At 41.8% G+C, this 17496-nt stretch overlaps 1 protein-coding gene across 17 annotated transcripts in view; it reads left to right on the forward strand.

Annotated features, from left to right (window-relative positions):
* PTPRK (protein tyrosine phosphatase, receptor type K) overlaps window positions 473–17496 on the forward strand; it is a 565337-nt gene continuing 548313 nt past the window's right edge. For 12 of the 17 annotated variants that reach the window (XM_013988357.2, XM_013988362.2, XM_021072717.1 and 9 more), the window contains exon 1: window positions 482–831. In XM_013988357.2, the coding sequence (XP_013843811.1) occupies window positions 735–831 (97 nt within the window). In that variant the 5' untranslated portion in view covers window positions 482–734. Of the gene's footprint in view, window positions 832–17496 lie in introns of all 17 variants that reach the window. The other 5 variants (XM_001926628.6, XM_013988384.2, XM_003353215.4 and 2 more) reach the window with 4 other exon arrangements.

Genomic DNA, 17496 nt, shown 5'->3' on the forward strand with positions numbered 1-17496 from the left:
GTTTTCTACGGGGGTGGGGTGTCTTATTCCCAAGTACATGAATAGAGAACAGAGAGTTTGCAAGGCAGGTGGGTGTTTCCTCCGGGCACGTCTACGCTTCTCCCTACCGCCAGCGCTCCGATGGGACCTCCACCTTGGGGACAGAACCCCAGGACGGCACTGCTCGGGCGGCGGGGTTTCTCTGCGCTTGTCCTCCGGGGTCCGGCCACACTGCTTACCCAACTCTCGCTTCTCAAATGCGATTTCTGGAACAGGGCAGCCAGCGGTGCGCGGTCCCCTTTCCCGCCTGCTGGCCTGGAGCCGCGGCGGGCGGCAGGGCCCGGGTGGCGAACAAAGGCAAAGCGGAGCGCTGGGCGCGCGGCCGGGGTTGGCGCGCGTCTCTCCGGCAGGCGGCGGCGCGCCCGAGCCAGCATTCCTCAGAAGCGCCCCGAGCCCGCGGGGCTACGTCACCCCTGGCTCCGCCCCCGTCCCTCCCCGAGCAAAGTAACTCTTGACTAACAGGAGCAGCCTCTGCCGAGCATGGAGAGCTGCCGCCGCGGCCGGCGGGCGACGCGGGCGACGCTGGCGCCCCAGAGGTAGTTTGGCGACCGCGGAGCAGGAAAAAGTGCTGGAGGGCGGCCGTCGACTCCCCGCCCTCACCCCGCCAGGCCCGGCCGGCCGCCCAGCCGTGGATTTCGCTGCGATACCCCCGGCCGCTCTTTGCAAAGCGGCTTGAAACTTCTCCCAAAGTCGACATGGATACAGCGGCGGCGGCGCTGCCTGTTTTTGTAGCGCTCTTGCTCCTCTCCCCTTGGCCTCTCCTAGGGTCGGCCCAAGGCCAGTTCTCCGCAGGTGAGTGGCCGGGGCGGGGCGCGGGGTGGGAGTGGGGGCGTCCGGAACTCCGGAACCCCGACGAACGCCCCGGGCCCGGGTTCGCCGGGGGTGGAATCGGCTCCACTCCAGGGCTGGGAACAAGGGTTTAGGAGAAGCTTTAGCGGCCCGGGGGTGTACCAGGCGGAGGGAGCGATGTCCCCAGACTTTATGCCAGGTGGGAAACGGGGCACTCTCCTGGGCGCCACCGGCTCAGGTAACTTTCATCCTCGCAACCCATTGTTCCCGGCAGAGGCTCGCTCGGAGCGCCGGCGGGCAGGGCTGTGGGGAGTGCGCGAGACTGGGCTTTTCTTGGGAAACTGGGATTCTCGGCGCCCGGCGCAGGCTGCACCGCGCCGGGGAAGAGAGAAAGAAAAAGTAGTTACGACTCTGGGAATGGCTACGCTGTTGCTCGTGGTGCGGGCTTGTGGCTCTCTGCCACTGGAGCGTTCACAAATTTTTTTTCCCCCGGGAAGCCATTGTCAGAAATGTGGAGACTCGAAGGGACTGACCTCGGCGCGCTTTGCCAGGTGCTTTTTGTCCAGGGAATAACCTCCCTTGACTATTGTCTAACTACTTCCCCGTCCTTCCCGCAGTCCTTTTCTCCTCCCCCAGTGGCGGGCTGCTCCTGGGCTCGCCCGGTGGGTTAGGGCACTGCGCGGAGTAGGGTGTGTGTGTGTGTGTTGTGTGTGTGTGTTGGCGGAGCCTGCTAGGTGTTTGGAAACACGATTCTAAGGATCGTCCTGGGCAGCGAGGTCTGGGCGCCGGGTCGGGGAAGCCTGACCCACGGTGTGGGAGCCCGCCTCTCCGGCAGAGCCACCGCGAAGCTGGCCCAGCTGCTCCCGGAGCCCGCTTGGATGATTGGGGACTGCAAACGACTGCCACCCGCCAGGAGAACCCAAAAGGAGGGATGCGGTGCGGTCTCGCGTGTTAAGCACTTTATATTCTAGTAAAACCACTTAGAGAAGTCCATGAAGCCCCGTCTCTCGCATTCCCATCCTCCGTTCCCTTCCAGTTTTGTCATCCTTCCTGTCGGTTGCTTCTTTCGTTCTCTCCTCTGGGGGCCCTGAAGTTTCACCAAGTGGACGCTGGGGAGCAGGCTCCCGGGCAATCGTTTGCCTCCCGCCGGTCCTGACAACTTTTCTGGCCAGCCTACCCAGCTCAGCTTGGCTGGCGAGCGCTGCCTTGGTTCGCGGTGCAGATGGAGACGCAGAGGTGGCCGAGGAGTGCTGGAGAAGACGGGGGAAGCGACAGCCCCTCTCCTGGCTGTGGCCACAGGACGCGGAGAACGAAAGAACTTTGCACTTGTCAGTTTCTCTCGTTGTTGTGGCTACCCGGTTTCCTGGAAATAAACTCAGATTGCTGTTTCCCGGAGTAATGTTTATTTCCCTTCCGTCTCCTTTCTCTCCTTTAGAACTCTATAAAAGGAATTAGACAACAGATTCAGGTGGCAGTCTGTGGTGTGCACTCAGGCAGATTATGCAATGCACCGAGCAGAGGAAAAGTTATGTATACTAGTAATGTATGCAGAGGATAACAGCTCAGTGCAATGAATGATCTGATAGCTTAATTTTCATTCTTTCTGGAGTAAGCATTACTGCAACCATCTTTGACATGTGATGCCAGTTAGTATTGGAAGCCTGCTTGATGTGAGACATATAATGTAGGCAGGTTGGAGTGGTTATTGATTTCTGCACAGTGTTTGTCACTGCACAGAGAGCCTTCGCTTGAAAAGACATGTAGTTTGTTAATTGAAAGTTGGAATTCTACCAGTTGCATGATAAAACTTACATGTATTTAAGAGTCGCAACTATTAATGTCTCAACAGTTAATGGTTATATTTTCAGCAGTAAAGAAACTTTTCTTTTTCTCTTTTCAAATGTTATTTACCCTCTAGTTAACAAGTAAATATTAAATTTCTTCTGGCAGAATGTGGAGGTGAGCTTTTCTGATCCTTAGAGTTCATCTATCTCTAATGAACAGTTGTGTTCTTAGCCAGTTCTAAGTGATTTAACTAAATATGCCTGGCTTTTCTTTGGTGACAGAGCAAAACATTTGACTTTATTTTATATTTAAGTAAAAGGATGTGCAGTCCTAATAGACGCAGTTCCGCCAGGATTGTATCTCAGAATTTTGCTATTCAGGATTTACCTGTCTATCCATCTGTTTATCTAACTATCTATGCCCAGAAATGAATGCCCTTTATTCCCACAGTTCAAATTGTGGATCTGCCTTTCTCCATAAATTAAAAGTTTGTTTCATAAAAATTCCCATTTTCTGCCAATTTTAAGTCATTTGTTATTCTACTGTCATCGGATTATGTGGCAGATTTGTTGCAAAGACATGAAGTCAGATGGAGGTGTATTCTTTTTTGCTTTGTTTTCCTTACATTCTACTTTAAATGATTAATTTTTATTTCTTTTGAGAAATTTAAGTAAAACTGCTTCAGAAATATAAAATACATGTTCAGAGTTTTAAAATACTCTGTTAAATATGTTTTAAAAATCACACTCATCAGGCCAATTTACCACTTTTAGAGTGAAAGATGGCAGATTGTTGGATCTTTGCTATATCATGTGCCCACTCACCCACTCTGCTTTGTTTAAACCGCAGTTTGAAGAACAGTTTCATCATTTGTGACTTTTTTTCTTAGCTTTGGAAGTTAAAGTATAAAAATGCTGCACTGTGAGCCTCATTAGAACTTAAACTTTCAGAACTTCCTCTAAATCTCAACTTAGGAGTTCCTGTTGTGGCGCAGCAGAAATGAATCTGACTAGGATCCGTGAGGAGGGGATTCCATCCCTGCCCTTGCTCAGTGGGTCGGGGATCCTGCGTTGCCATGAGCTGAACTGTGGTGTAGGTCGCTGAGGTGGCTTGGATCCTGGATCCTGCGTTTCTGTGGCTGTGATGCAGGCCAGCAGCTACGGCTCCTATTTGACCCCCAGCCTGGGAACTTACATAAGCCGCAGGTGCGTCCCTAAAAAGATTAAAAAAAAAAAATCTCAATTTATATTTTTTCAGTTAAATTGCTCACTTAAAACAATGCCTGTTGTCAGATCTGTGTTATGTCTGGGGAAATCGAGGCCAAAAAACACAAAGATGTACTGTAGTTTATTCACGGGGCAGTGTCATTGTCATCTCGTGATATCATAGTATGAGAATGTTTTTCTGTGTTCGGACTCTGATGGCTGACAAAAGCAGTCACAGATGAGATAATTTAGAGACTCAGCTTTGTCATCTGTAAAATGGGGATGATAATACCCATTCTGACATTTCCACATGGTTTTTATGAGGATGGTATGGAATATTTATGTGAGCTAGCACTGTAAGTTATCAAGCCTCATATGGCAGCTATCTGGGGTGTAATCATCATACATTAAGATAGCTAAGTGCCTTGACTTCAGTCTTTTCTTGCTCCCACACTCCTGTTTAGCACAGGCTCTTTAAGGAATGTGTGTATGTGTGAGACTTAGCCAGTCATTCATTTGAATTGTTGTTAAACATAAACATCCTAGATTGGCCAGACCATAATTTTATCAGCACAGTGAGAGATATTATTCTTTAATTTGTTAAAAAAAAATTACCTCCTGTAAATCCTTACTTGAGCTGAACCTGCGGAAGTCATTGTTCACATTCATAGTATTCCAACTATAGATGAAATTTATTTTTAGTTAATTTCTTTAGCTGTCCGTTCAACTATGGGCTGTTCAGCTTTTTTTATCTCAGTGGGAGAAAAATATGCAGCTTTTTAGATGCAGTCTTATCAGTGACCTAGAGAGGGACTATTGTCTCTCTAGTATGATGTGAGCCTGGAAATGCAACTCCAGATCCTGCCTTGGATATAGTTCCTGGCATGTCACACTGTTCATTCACTTGATCCCTCAGAACTTTAAAGCTCATCTAAGTGGTGCCACTTTCCCAGTGTCTCCTTTTTTGATGTCTCTGTATGTGAATTAAATTTCTCTTATACTTATTATCTACTGGGAAGATATATCAGAGACAGCTTTTTACGGTCTGCCTCTTGGTTTCCTAGTTTTGATTGGCCAGAATCACTGAGTTCCTCAATTCATTAAAACTCCAAGTTCGAAACTAGAATTAATAAGTGGTCTCCATATATCTGACTGTTGATTTTCCTAGATTGCAAGATGTCGTTTTGTGTCTGGCCAACCCAGACGGGAAGAAGCAGGTCTGGCTGCTATTTGAGCTTTGGCATGTGTGCTGCTGACAGCTCTTCTCTTTGTATTCATAAATGTGAATTTGAAAAAAAAAAATCAACCTCTCTGCCACTCTGCCCCTCTCCCACACTCTCACCCACTCCCCTCTGGGAACAACAAAGCTCAACATGCACATACACAAAATCACAACCTTTTTCTTTCTACCAGATATCTTTTGGTGCTGATCATGTTCTTAAAAACTGGAAATACGACTCAAGCATTACTCACAGCAAGCGCCAGTCCACCCACCTAACCTCATATTTCAGACAATGATGGTTGACTTCTTGTTTTTATGTCCTGTAACAAACATTTAATTCATGTGATAGGGTCCTAGATAGAGAAGCTAGGTTGTTGCCAAGTAATGCTTTTGAAGTGCTGTGTTCTAGGTCTTCTCAAGGTGGGATTAAAGACAGTATAAGTCATGCTAAATATGGACCTGCTTTTCTGAGGCATGGAAAATGCTGTCCTCGCCTGCCTTGTGTTCTTCCTTTTTCCCCTCCTTGCTCTTCGTGGAGGGCAGGAAGAGGAATGCTGGAAGATTGAGAGCAGGAAACATCAAGGGAGTTTACAGATTGTTCCAAAAGACAAACAAAGAACCCTGGGATTGTGTGTGTGTGTGTGTGTGTTTGATTTTTAATTTTCTAAAGGGGAAAAAAGGCTTTATTTTTGATTTGTTTATTGAAATCAGCCTTTGCTTTTGTCCAAACACATTTATTTCTTATTCCGTGGATATAACAAACTTCCCTCTGTGTATTCCTCTCAGACTTTACCCTTTGATCATGAATGTGTCTGGCTTGTGCTCCTTTATCAAATGGTGTTTCTTTTTGCCTAAAAAGGTTATAATTGCTTTTGAACATTACTTTTCTTCATCATAACTCATGCTGTTTGTCATGGTTCTGAATAATGGTATTTTATCAATTCAGGATATTTCTTAAATTGGTGTTTAATAACAGAGTACATCAGTCAAACTAATTTTTATCTCCTTTGAAGGTAGAAATAAACTCGTAAATCTATGAAATAATCTTTTACTATCACAAAGTATGTGTACTTATATATTGCTCAATGGAAGAGAGACGTTGAGTTCCTTTTTGGAAATGGGATAGAAAAAAATTGAGTGCCACATTGCCTGTTATTTTGAGATAAATGACATACATCTGGGCTTTGAAAAACTTTAAAAGTTTTGTTTGAATGTGTGAATCAAAGAGAACTTTGGAGGTAGTTTACAAACTTCAAATTCCATCGTAGTGGAAGTGTGTTTTTTGAAAAATGCCCTTAAAGAAACATAGTTCCACATAAAAGGTTTTATTCGTTCCGTGAAAATTCTTTTGGGAGAGGTATGTTTATTTTCCTGCAGTATTCTCATGGGAAGTCTTTTGATTTGCAGTTCATATTTTTGTAATAAACTCTGGACTTACATAATGAAAAATTAGTTTTGTGAGGTTTTGTAGATTGTTGCACTTCTGGGAAAACATTGGGCTTGGGATGTGAGAGGCACCTCGAGCCTCTTGTGGAACAGTGCCGTCTCCCCACTTAAATCTGGTTGAGTTTTTGGCATTTTCCTCTGTGTGTTGATAATCCATAACAATTACAAGTGGCTTATTTCACCACTTCCATTGTTTTAGGAGCAAATTAAGTAGTCTTAGATGAAGTAATCCATGTTTCCACTTTATATGATTATGGATAAAAAACTCTGTTAATAAAAATGATGAGCAGAGCAGGGCTGGCTGACTCCTTTTACAGGTGTTATTCTAGAAATCATTTTCAAACGGGGAACTCGGAAATAAAGCCAAATGAAATAGTTACTAGAGTTACTGTTTGCATTTAATTTTGTCGAAAAGGCTGCAAGTTATAAATATACCTGTGTGTGTGTGTGTGTGTGTGTGTGTGTGTGTGTTTTCTCTCTCTCTATCACACATACACACACACCTTATCCATGATAGAACTTTTTGCTGAAAGGTCTGATAAAGAAGGAAACTAAGGTATAGGAGTTTGATTGGGTCAAACTCCTATACCTACATTTTGAATAGAGTAGTGAAAATTGACAATTATTTTGTCTATTTCATGAATGAAGGAATTGAAATGGAAACCCCATAAACTATATAGTGTATAATACACTGTACTATACTTTAAAGGAGAAAATAAACTGTCCTCCAGATCGGTATCTATTTATATAAACCCTTCCCAGCATAGCCTACTCCTTAACCAGCTGCTTGTAGGCTGATTCTCTACAAACCCTGTCCAGGGCAGCAGCTGATCAGCTACAGAAATTTGCCTAATCCTTGTTGGGCAGTGGGGTGACCCAGCAGCTGCTTAAGTGGCAGACTGGCCACAGCCCCTTGATGTGATTCGACCCAGGTCATTCTGCAAATTCAAGAGTAGAGGGAGGAAGCCTTTCTAGAGCCTTCAGTGCCCATTTAGGGGTTGACGGCTGCTTGCTTCATGGTCATTGGCTTTGTCAACTACAAGATGCCCTAGAATTGTGCTACTTGAATTGTGGTCCCTGGAGCAGTAGCATCACCTGGGAACTTGTAATGATCTTATAATCACATATCAGAGCCCACCTGAGACCTACTGATCCAGAATCTGCATTTTAATAAAATCCCTAGGTGAGTTGCTTGAACATTTAGTTTCTGAGAAACACTGCTCTAGGACAAAGAAAGCTCAGGCTGCAGAGATTTGCCACATGCACTTCACTGTAGAATTGTAAGAATATTGTGAAAGGATTAATTACAACATGAAACAAATTTCCCTGGAGTTCCACTTCTGATCAGTATTTACTTAATTATAATACCCCAGATACATCAAAACAACCATACTATTCAGGTTTTTCTTAAAATTTTCAGAAAATTTCGGAAGAAATGTTTCATAATATCATAAAAATAAGGCTAAATAGTTTTGGTTGTGAATGTATTATATAAGAATATTTAAAGGTAAACATATTATCTGAGGAACCAAACATGATAGATGTCAGTCATTTTTACTTAGCATACTGACATGTTGATACAAGAAACAATATTCTCTCTCTCTCTTTTCTTTGCTAGTAGCCATAGTTTCTTGTTTTATAGTTCTTCTAAGTGTAATTTAAGGATCTTTATAATAAGGAAGTCATTTATAGGATAGTCAGAGTTAATGAATGGGAGTTAGGTAGAATGCATTAAATATCAGTGGTGTTCTTTTTACTGTCTTTTGTGCTCATATTTAAGAACAGAGATTCTTGTCAGTTTTCTCCAGAGGAAAATTATGATGTAATAGACAGTGTACACTATTCATGTCAAAACACAATTTTACTTGCATTTTATAGCTTGCTTTAGCATTCTTTTAGAAAATGAATTTTCCCAGAAGACCTAATTGCCTTCTTATTAATGAGCCTGTAAGTGTGTTTTGTTATCCATTTACTATTCTAAATGTGTCTACTTTTGCTGGCTGTTTGAACAGTGAAGTCTCTGATTAAATCACGACTGCTCTATTTGTTTTTTGCCATTCACTAGCGACTTGGAAAATACTAGCATAATGACACGGTTATGGCAGAAACTAATGAAAAACAAGCGATATAAATTAATGTTAACCCATAATAGTTGGCCGTATTGTGGTATCAGGAGCTGGAGTTTGGGGCAACGCAGAGCCAAATTCTCTACATGTGTCATACTGTTAATGAAAGTCTGTATAACCTGTATTGTTTTTAATACAAAAATATAGTTGCTGGGTTAATGAATAAACTACAAATCAGTGATTTGCACATTTCCTTGTTTTAGACACTAGGGTTCAAAGGAAGGGGTTTATTGTGTACAGATCAGTTTTAGAGGAAAACTTAGTGATGGAGAGACGTTCCGAAAGCTACTTCCATCTTGAAGAGCCCTAAAGTCTGCAGTTCTGATTTGTTACTTTTTCTAATTTTACACCAAATTCTAGAGCTTGCCTTTTGTACTAGTTCTATGTTTATTCTTGTCAGCAATAATTAGGTTCATTTATTCCCTCACACATTGGAAAGGAGAGAGCAAAAATCAGTTACAAAAACAACAGTAGGAGCTGCCATTTGCTGAGTGTCTAACAACCTGCCGGACCTCGGATCAGTATTTTACGTAATTTAAAGTCCTCACCATAATTGGAATCATCTCCATTTTGCAAACTGAGGCCTGGAAAGGTTAAGTATTAACTTGCCTCCGGTGACAGTGTGAGGAAGTAGTGGAACCAAGATGCATTATTGAATATATATACACGCAGATGTAGCAATTAGGCTTTTTTGGTGGTTTGTTGTTACATAGTGGCAGAAAATGCAACTGCAGGCTTGTTGTAACAAAAGGGTAATGTATTGCCTCTCCCAACTGACAATTGATTTAGGAGTTTACATAATTCTGCTGGGATATGGTCTTTCTCTGCCTATTCAACTTAGCTTTGAGATGCTCCAGAACTTCATTCTTAGGTTCTATATGGAGGTGAGGTGGCCTCAGCAGCTCCCAGGTTCTGGTCCATTAGGAAAATGTGAACTTTGTGTTGGGCACCTGAAACCCCCCCGGAGGTTCACTGGGATTGGATTCGGTGAATCCTGTATCCAGCCCCTGAGGGGAAGTATGCCGATTGCCCTAGTTTACTGGTATTCTAGGCTTGGCCCTTAGATTCCCCCCAACCAGGTCTTGTGGACTGATGGGGGGTGGGTGCTGTGGATCAAACCATCGGTTGTCAACAGATAGGGGCATAGGTTCTGCAAAAGCAGCCAGACCAATGTGGTTGCCTGAGATAGAATGAAATAAAGCACTAGCAGTAAAAGCAAAGAGCTGGGTGCACCTGCATGTATATTTATAGTACTTGGGTGGTGGCTGGGGTGGGGGGGGAGAGGTGGTGGGAAAAAGGCAGTTGGATCAGATAGTTCCCTGCTCTAGACCACTAGGTGGTAATGTCAGGAAGACTTGGTCTCTATGGGGAAGAGGGTGGAGGAGGAAAAGGGGAAAGAGGCAGTCAGTTCCTGGCATGTTTGTGTGCATTGAAAATCAGCTGTTCATAATTTAGGGAGTGTGCTGCTTTTTTTTTTTTTTTGGTTTTTTTTGGTTTTTAAGCCCTACTTTAAAGCATGCATTTTATTATTTTCATGATTTTATTCTCTTTGCCTTATAATTGCATAAGTACAACATTAAAATTTGACAGAATTTTGAGTGTTCAATTGGACTTTTTAAATTAATGCCCCTTCATTTGATTTAACTTGCTCAGAGTCATATAGCTCGGAGGAACTTGTGGTCAAACCCAAGATTTTGATTTATTTGGTCACTGTTGTTACAACATATACTTTGTTTCTGCTTAATGGTAATTTATTATTTAAGGTTTTCTTTAATTATTTTAGTTTGTATTCTGAAGTTCTGAAACCCCTGTTTCCAAAGGCAAACCTGATTTAACAACTGGCTTGGATTAGAATAGTAATCCAAGTGTGAGGTGATAATAATTAGTATGTGTGTGAATGAAAGAGACCATTTTAGATAACTGCTTGTTTTTTCAGTTATCCTACAGGATTTATATATTTATGTATATATATATATTTATGTGTGTGTGTATATATATATATACATGCTTGAACAGGTGTTTGCATATATGCATTTGTTTATTTTTAATAGATGCTAAAGGGTAAGCTATGCTGTGATAAATGATGCTAATTGACACACAGAAATGAAACCTACTAACTCTTCACTTTGGAAACAAATTTTGAAAAACTCAAGAGATGAAGGTGAACTCATTTATAATTTTGATCTTCTCACCTCTGCTGCCTAACTTTGTAAATACTTATCTGAAAACGGGGGATATTGGACAGAGTTGCTGTGAAAAGCTACTGAATAATGAATCAAATGTAGAGAAGCAGCAGCTGTTTGCCTAGCCTCCCCTCTCACAGTGAGAGATTTATTTCTCAGGCCTGAGTTACATATGAGGCCTAAAGCTAACTGTGACTGGACCAGAGGCCCAAATGTGGCTGTGCCAGTTTAGACCAGAGTGTCATCCCCAGGCACTTCCACCATTGCCAAAGGCCTTCTTCTGGCCAGAGCAGCTGGCCTGGCACTTAGGGATGAAGACAGTAGTTGTAGAGGAAGCTTACTAACTTCTGTTTGCTCAGCATGCTTCATTCTGTCACTGGAGGTTTATTTTTACACATCTTTGTCTATTAAAGAACTTCATGACTTATTATTTTCTTCCCTGTGTGTTGATATTTTCTTTCTGGCCCTTTTTTTAAAACCCCCTTATTAGATGTTCATTAAGTGTGATTGCTGTGACTTTTTTTTTTTTTTTTTTTGCTGTGCCCGTGGCATATGGAAGTTCCTGGACTAGGGAATCTATCACGTGCTACAGTTGTGACCTGTGCTACAGCTGTGGCAGTGCCAGATCCTTAACCTGCTCCCCACCACAGGAGAACTTCTGATAACTGTGACTCTTGTATAGTGACGTTTGTAATAATTTGCCTTAACAATCTGGTTGTTTTGAGGCAGAGTGCTATATAGCCTCGATCCTTTTTTTTCCCTTCAAACTCATATTTAAGTACTTACGGAATACACGAGGTGAAGGGTTTAGCAGCGACCTGCTTCTGAGAGCAGAAGGATTCATTGGATTCTTTGGAGATCTGTGTAGGAAACATTTCAATGTACAGAACATTGGGTTTCCGTAAAACCGTCCTAGCTATGTCACTTTCTGGCTCTGAGATTTGGAGGTAATTCCTTTACTGCTTGACCTTAATTTCCTTGTCACTAAAATGGGAATATTACAATGAAGAGTGATTTTAACATCTTCTCTAGTTACTCAGTAGGACACCTTTCAACGTAAAATGAGTAAAATATGAGGAAGTGCTTTTATGATTGGAAAGTACTGTATAAATTATTTTTGTTGGGAATATAAACTTGGATAATAAAGAAATTGTTGTTGAAGGCACAAAATATATGGTGAAGAATGGAAATGCAAACAATAGATACTTTGTATATTTGCATATTTAAGTTATACATTGCAGTCTAAGTTATTTGCATATCCAAGTTTTGGGGGGAAATGGTATGAAAAAGAAGATCAGAAGGTTCTGGGGAGCAATGAGTAATTTTATTATGTATCATAAAATATAGCTCCTCAGAATCATTTTCACATATATGTGTTTTCTATACATATATCTAAATTTTACTCTGTAACGCTCTAAAAGCTGTTGTATTTTGGCCAGATATGTTAATAAAGATTATGTGATTATAAAATATTTTTACTGATAATTTTTAAGCATATGTTTTAAAGACTGTGCTCATATATAGCCAGTTGTGTGTATAGTTTTTCTTTTTAAATATTGTCATGAAGAGAGAAAAAATGTTCTTGCTTTCTGAGCTGCTTTGCCTAATAGATGAGAGCATGATTTTGAGGTTTCCATCACTTTATTCTTCTACTCCACATTTCTTGGAGCATCTACTGTGTGTCAGTGGCAGGGCCCGGATTTGCTGGTGGGAAGAGATGTGACTCTTATGACAATTAAGGAGCAGTAATCTTCGCATAGCTCCACATGTAGTGATTCACGGGTGAAGCCTGGGGCTGTTTTGTGACCGACCATACCCCTGTGGCTTGGCATGCCTCAAAGCGCAGTCTGTCTCTCACAGTTTGCTGGTCCACTTTAGAACTTGACAGACAATGCAGTGTGTCAGCAGTCTTTCCCTATCTTTGGGTCTACACACCCAAAGCTAGAAGCCTACTGAAAAAGAATTACAGTAAGAAATGCCATGATGATAGTAAAATTCCACCAAGTGGAATTTCTCAAAAGTTGCATAATCTGAAGTGTAAATAAGTCAGCCAGAAGAGAGCATGTTTATTTTCTGGAAGTTCAAGTATTCTCTCTTTGGAAGCATTCGTAAATGTGCCTCCATAGACTCAGCATTAGGCCCTGATGTTTTGGCCACAGATTCCTACGGGCTTATGACCTACAGCTGCTTAGCCACTGCCGCTGGTGCCTCTGACCTGCCTCCTGTACTAATTCAGTGGAGCGTATTGTCCAAAGTAGTAGCTGCCACTAGAGATCCGAGAGGCAACCAGGAATAATGAGGGTGAACCTTGACCATCCCCCACACTCCCCTTGCACCTGCATCCTGGAAGCAGAGCAAATTCTATTCCTGGCGCTTGGATCAGTCATTTTGAATGGGGGCAACAGTATTGTCATTTAGATACACCCATTGCCCTACCAGGAAATGGAGATTCTGAACCTCTGTATTAAAGGAGGCCCACAGGACTTACAGCGGGTGAATTAAGGGGAAAAGTGATTTTGGAAATGTGTGAATTTCTTCTAAGCAAAATTAAAGTTGCCAGATTACATAGACCCAAGCTTCAGAAATAGAAATTTCGAAAGCTGTTTTGTTTTAGTGAGTCACTAGCATTTTATGCCTATTTCACATATTAAAAAAAAATTGATTATAGTTCATTTACATTGTTCTGTCATTTTCTGCTGAACAGCATAGTGACACAGTTATACATCTACCCATGCTCTCTTTCTCATACTATTTCATCATGTTCCATCACATGTGATTGGACATAGTTCCCTGTGCTATATATATACAGCAGGACCTATTGTCTACGCAGTCTAAATATAACAGTTTGGATCTATTAACCCTGAACTCCCAGTCCATGCTACTCCCCCCACCTCCCCTTTGGCAATCACAAGGCTGATGTCTGTGAGTCTGTTTCTGTTCTGTAGATAGGTTCATCTATGCTGTATTTTAGATTCCACGTGTAAGTGATAGCATATGGTAACTGTCTTTCTGACTTACTTCACTTAGTATGAGAATCTCTAGTTGCATCCTTGTTGCTGCATATGGCATTATCATGTTCTTTTTTATGGCTGAGTAGTAGTCCATTGTGTATAGGTACCACATCTTCTTTATCCACTCCTCTGTTGATGGACATTTAGGTTGCTTCCATGTCATGGCTCTTGAGACTAGATAGTGCTGTAATGAACACAAGGGGAGGGGGGATGAATCTTTTTGAATTGCAGTTTTATCTGGATATATGCCCAGGAGTGGGATTGCTGGATCATATGGTTTAGTTTTGTTTAGTTTTCATTTAGTATTCTGAGGTACCTCCATACTGTTTTCCTTAGTGGTTGTACCAATTTGCATTCCCACCAGCAGTGTAGGAGGGTACCCTTTTCTGAACACCCTCTCCAGCATTTGTTATTTGTAGTCTTATTAATGATAGCCATTCTGACTGGCCATTTCTTATTTAAGCAAGGGAAACTCAGAATATATAGCATGATATTTAAGATCATAGACTTTGGAACGTGCCTGCCTGCCTGTGAATACTGGTTCTCACATTTTCTTGCTATGTGACCCAACCACATTCCTTCAGTTTCCACATCTGGTAAAATGGGACGATTCAAGTACCTATCTCGGATATTTGTCTTGAGGAATACCTATTTAAAGTGCTTAGAAGTGTGCCTTGCACACTAATAAAAGTCATTCACTTTGGCTTTTGTTATTGTCATCATCATTATTACTGGACTGAATTAAACAATGTTTGCAGAATACTCTGATCTCATGCTGTTATCTTTTAAAATTTACTCTAAAATAAAACCAACAGAGAGTAGATAATAGGATGCCTAAAATAGACCAACTTGTCTGCCGGTTAACAAAGATTACAGCAAGGACTATAAACAATATAATTCAATGTTTGTGAAAATGAGGCAGTTTTTGCATTGATTCCTAGAATCAGAATCGTAGGACAAATGACCAAAAACAAAGACAAACCAAAAAACACCTGCAAAATCAAAGTTGCCAAAGTACATAGACCCAAACTTCAGAAATAGTGATGGGTGGGGGGCGCTAGAGTGAATGTGTGAAGGAGATCAAGTTTTTGGTATAAAATGCCCAATATAACATTTGGAAAATGCATTTAATATTTTTTTTAGTGAGCTTGGAGGAGATGGAAAGTTTGGGGCATTGGTGAAACTGCTTATTCTCTGGAGAGATTTAATCTCAGTTAAAATACGAAAACTCTAATTTGGGAATAAGATTAAAATGGGAGTTGACCAGAAAGTTGAGTGAGATCTCTACCATTTCAAGAAGTTTCTGTTTGAGTGAGACTAAAGTCCTGTCTAGGAGCAGCACTTAGATTTAGAGATGAGAAGTTTGGACTTAAGCAGAGAAATGGGAGGCCTCCTTAGCTCCTAAAGAATGTTGTTTTCCTAAAGGATATCTGTATGCTTCATTTGCATTTGACACGAGGTAAGTAAATGCATTACTGGTATTTACAACATCCATTTACCTATGAATTCTAGATAATGTTTTCTCTTTTCTTTTTGAAGGTTGCTGTTGATATTTAATCGTCCTTAGCCTAGGAGTTTCAGATCCATTGAAACCCCCAGGCTTTTCCAAACCATTGTCCATGGGGTAAAGCTCTTTTGGAGTCCTGCTGCATAGAGCCTGGGGCTGTCTGAACTTCTGACAGCTGTTAGCTCCCTTGCAGAATTGCTCTTTGGCTAGTCTGCGAGGAGGAAAGCATTTTTAAACTCGACCAAGGATTTCATGTCCAATTCAAGCTTCAGACTTCTAGGACTATTTCACCTTCTTACTACATCTCTTTTGGCTTTAATTGAAACAAACATCCTTTTCCATGGGTTATACCTGTGAAAATATTCGCTCTCCAGATATACTTAAACCTCCCTGTCAACTTAGGAGACACTTTTTGCACCCGTAGACTTGAATCTTGCTGAGATAAGTGCTCAGTGCTCTTATAATATTTAGTCCACCATAATAATGCAGTTATGTATCCTGACTGAATACTCCCGCTAACATGGGTCCTTGTACTTCTGCTGGCAGTAGGCCGTCTTCATAAGCTCCTTTCCATTTACAACTTTATTTCTTAAGATGTTGTCATTTTGGCACACTATTTGACCAGGTTCATGTCTTCATAAAAAAGAGCATTGAAAAAAAATTCTCTAGCACCTGTAATCTTAAATATGGATCCATTCAAAAAAGAAACATACCTGGACTGTTCTGTGCTCCAGAATCATGACCTCGTTATTTGTAAAGCAGACTGATCTTTATATGTTTCACAACAGCCATATAAGGAGTATTGAATCCGAGAGAGATTTACTGAGAATGGCAGACCTGTGTTTGGAGTGAGAACATAGGCAGTATATGTAAGTATAATTATATAGCAACTATAGTTTTAGCTAGTGTGTTTCAGACTGTGGCTTCCGATCTTTTTGCGTGGGGGCACCGGACAAACCCCTAACCAGATGTGTCAGACCAGATAGCTCTCTCTGAAGCAGGTGCTCTTAATCCTTGCTGTTAAAGGCAGAGTCTCTTGGATTCTGACAGTGTCCTTTTCTGGCCCATTCTTATCAGGAATGCAGATCCTAGGTGAGGCCTGGGAATTGCTTGCAGGGCTGTACCGGAATCCATAGGGCAGCGCTTTGAGTTTCCCACAGGTACGTGCCATTCTGTGAAATATCCCTTTGAGATCGTTCCTGGTCTCTTGGCATTGTGCTCACAGTTTGGAGACAGGAAAGCAGTGCACTCTATCCATCCCCATCACTGCTTCGTAATTACACCTCAAACGTCCCCCGTTAACCAACACCTTTTAAAAAAGCATGTGATTTTATTAAGAGTGTCTCATGTTGCTTTCAAATATAGTCAAGTAAAGAGGAGGAGAGAAAGGAGGGGCAGGATGTCATATCAGCAGTGATGTTTTTTCTGGTGCCGCTCCTAGAAAGCAGTGAAATGTTTCCTTTGAGGTGGAGACTTATTGTTGTTGACACCCTCATCTACTGTCGTTGGGGTTACAGCTATACCAAGCGTTGTCTTTTATGTGAGCAGTGACAAAAAGGATATATCTGTTTTGTATGTTATGGCAATAGATGTAAACTTTAATGACAGCACGTCAAATAGAATGTCCTTTTGAGCTTGTTAAAGTGGGAGATACTTGTCTAAATTAGGGCTTTCCTTTTGGCATTACCTCGCCGGGGCAGGCAGCATTGCTCTGTGCATTCCTGTGATTGATTAGGATCCCTGTTGGAGGCTGGTGAGCTCAGGGCCTCTTCATTCACTGAGATGTATCAGGCACTTTGTCCCAGTTCTTTCATGTTAATTCGGTTAAGTTCACCAAGCATTTAATGCATGTCCATTTTGTGCCAGGCTAGAGATGTTTAGCCGAGAGATGAGAGAAGGATGAAGACGTTGACTGGGTCCCTGTCCTGAAGGACCTCACAGTGTAGTTGGAATCTAGAATAAATAAGGTATAATGCAGATTTGAGGGTTCAGTGAGAGAGGGGACATGGGGAAAGGACAGTCACTCACTCCTGGGGTGATTAGTTAGGCCTTTCTGGATCAAAAAGGCATCATGGCAAAATTCCCAAGAATGGGCACACAATATTCAGGGAAACATGAGGACGTAATAGTGATGATGGTTGATGTTTAACAGTCAACTCTCAAAAAAAAAAACCCCAAAAAAC

This window comes from Sus scrofa, chromosome 1 (assembly GCF_000003025.6).
Source record: "Sus scrofa isolate TJ Tabasco breed Duroc chromosome 1, Sscrofa11.1, whole genome shotgun sequence".
Taxonomy (NCBI): domain Eukaryota; kingdom Metazoa; phylum Chordata; class Mammalia; order Artiodactyla; family Suidae; genus Sus; species Sus scrofa.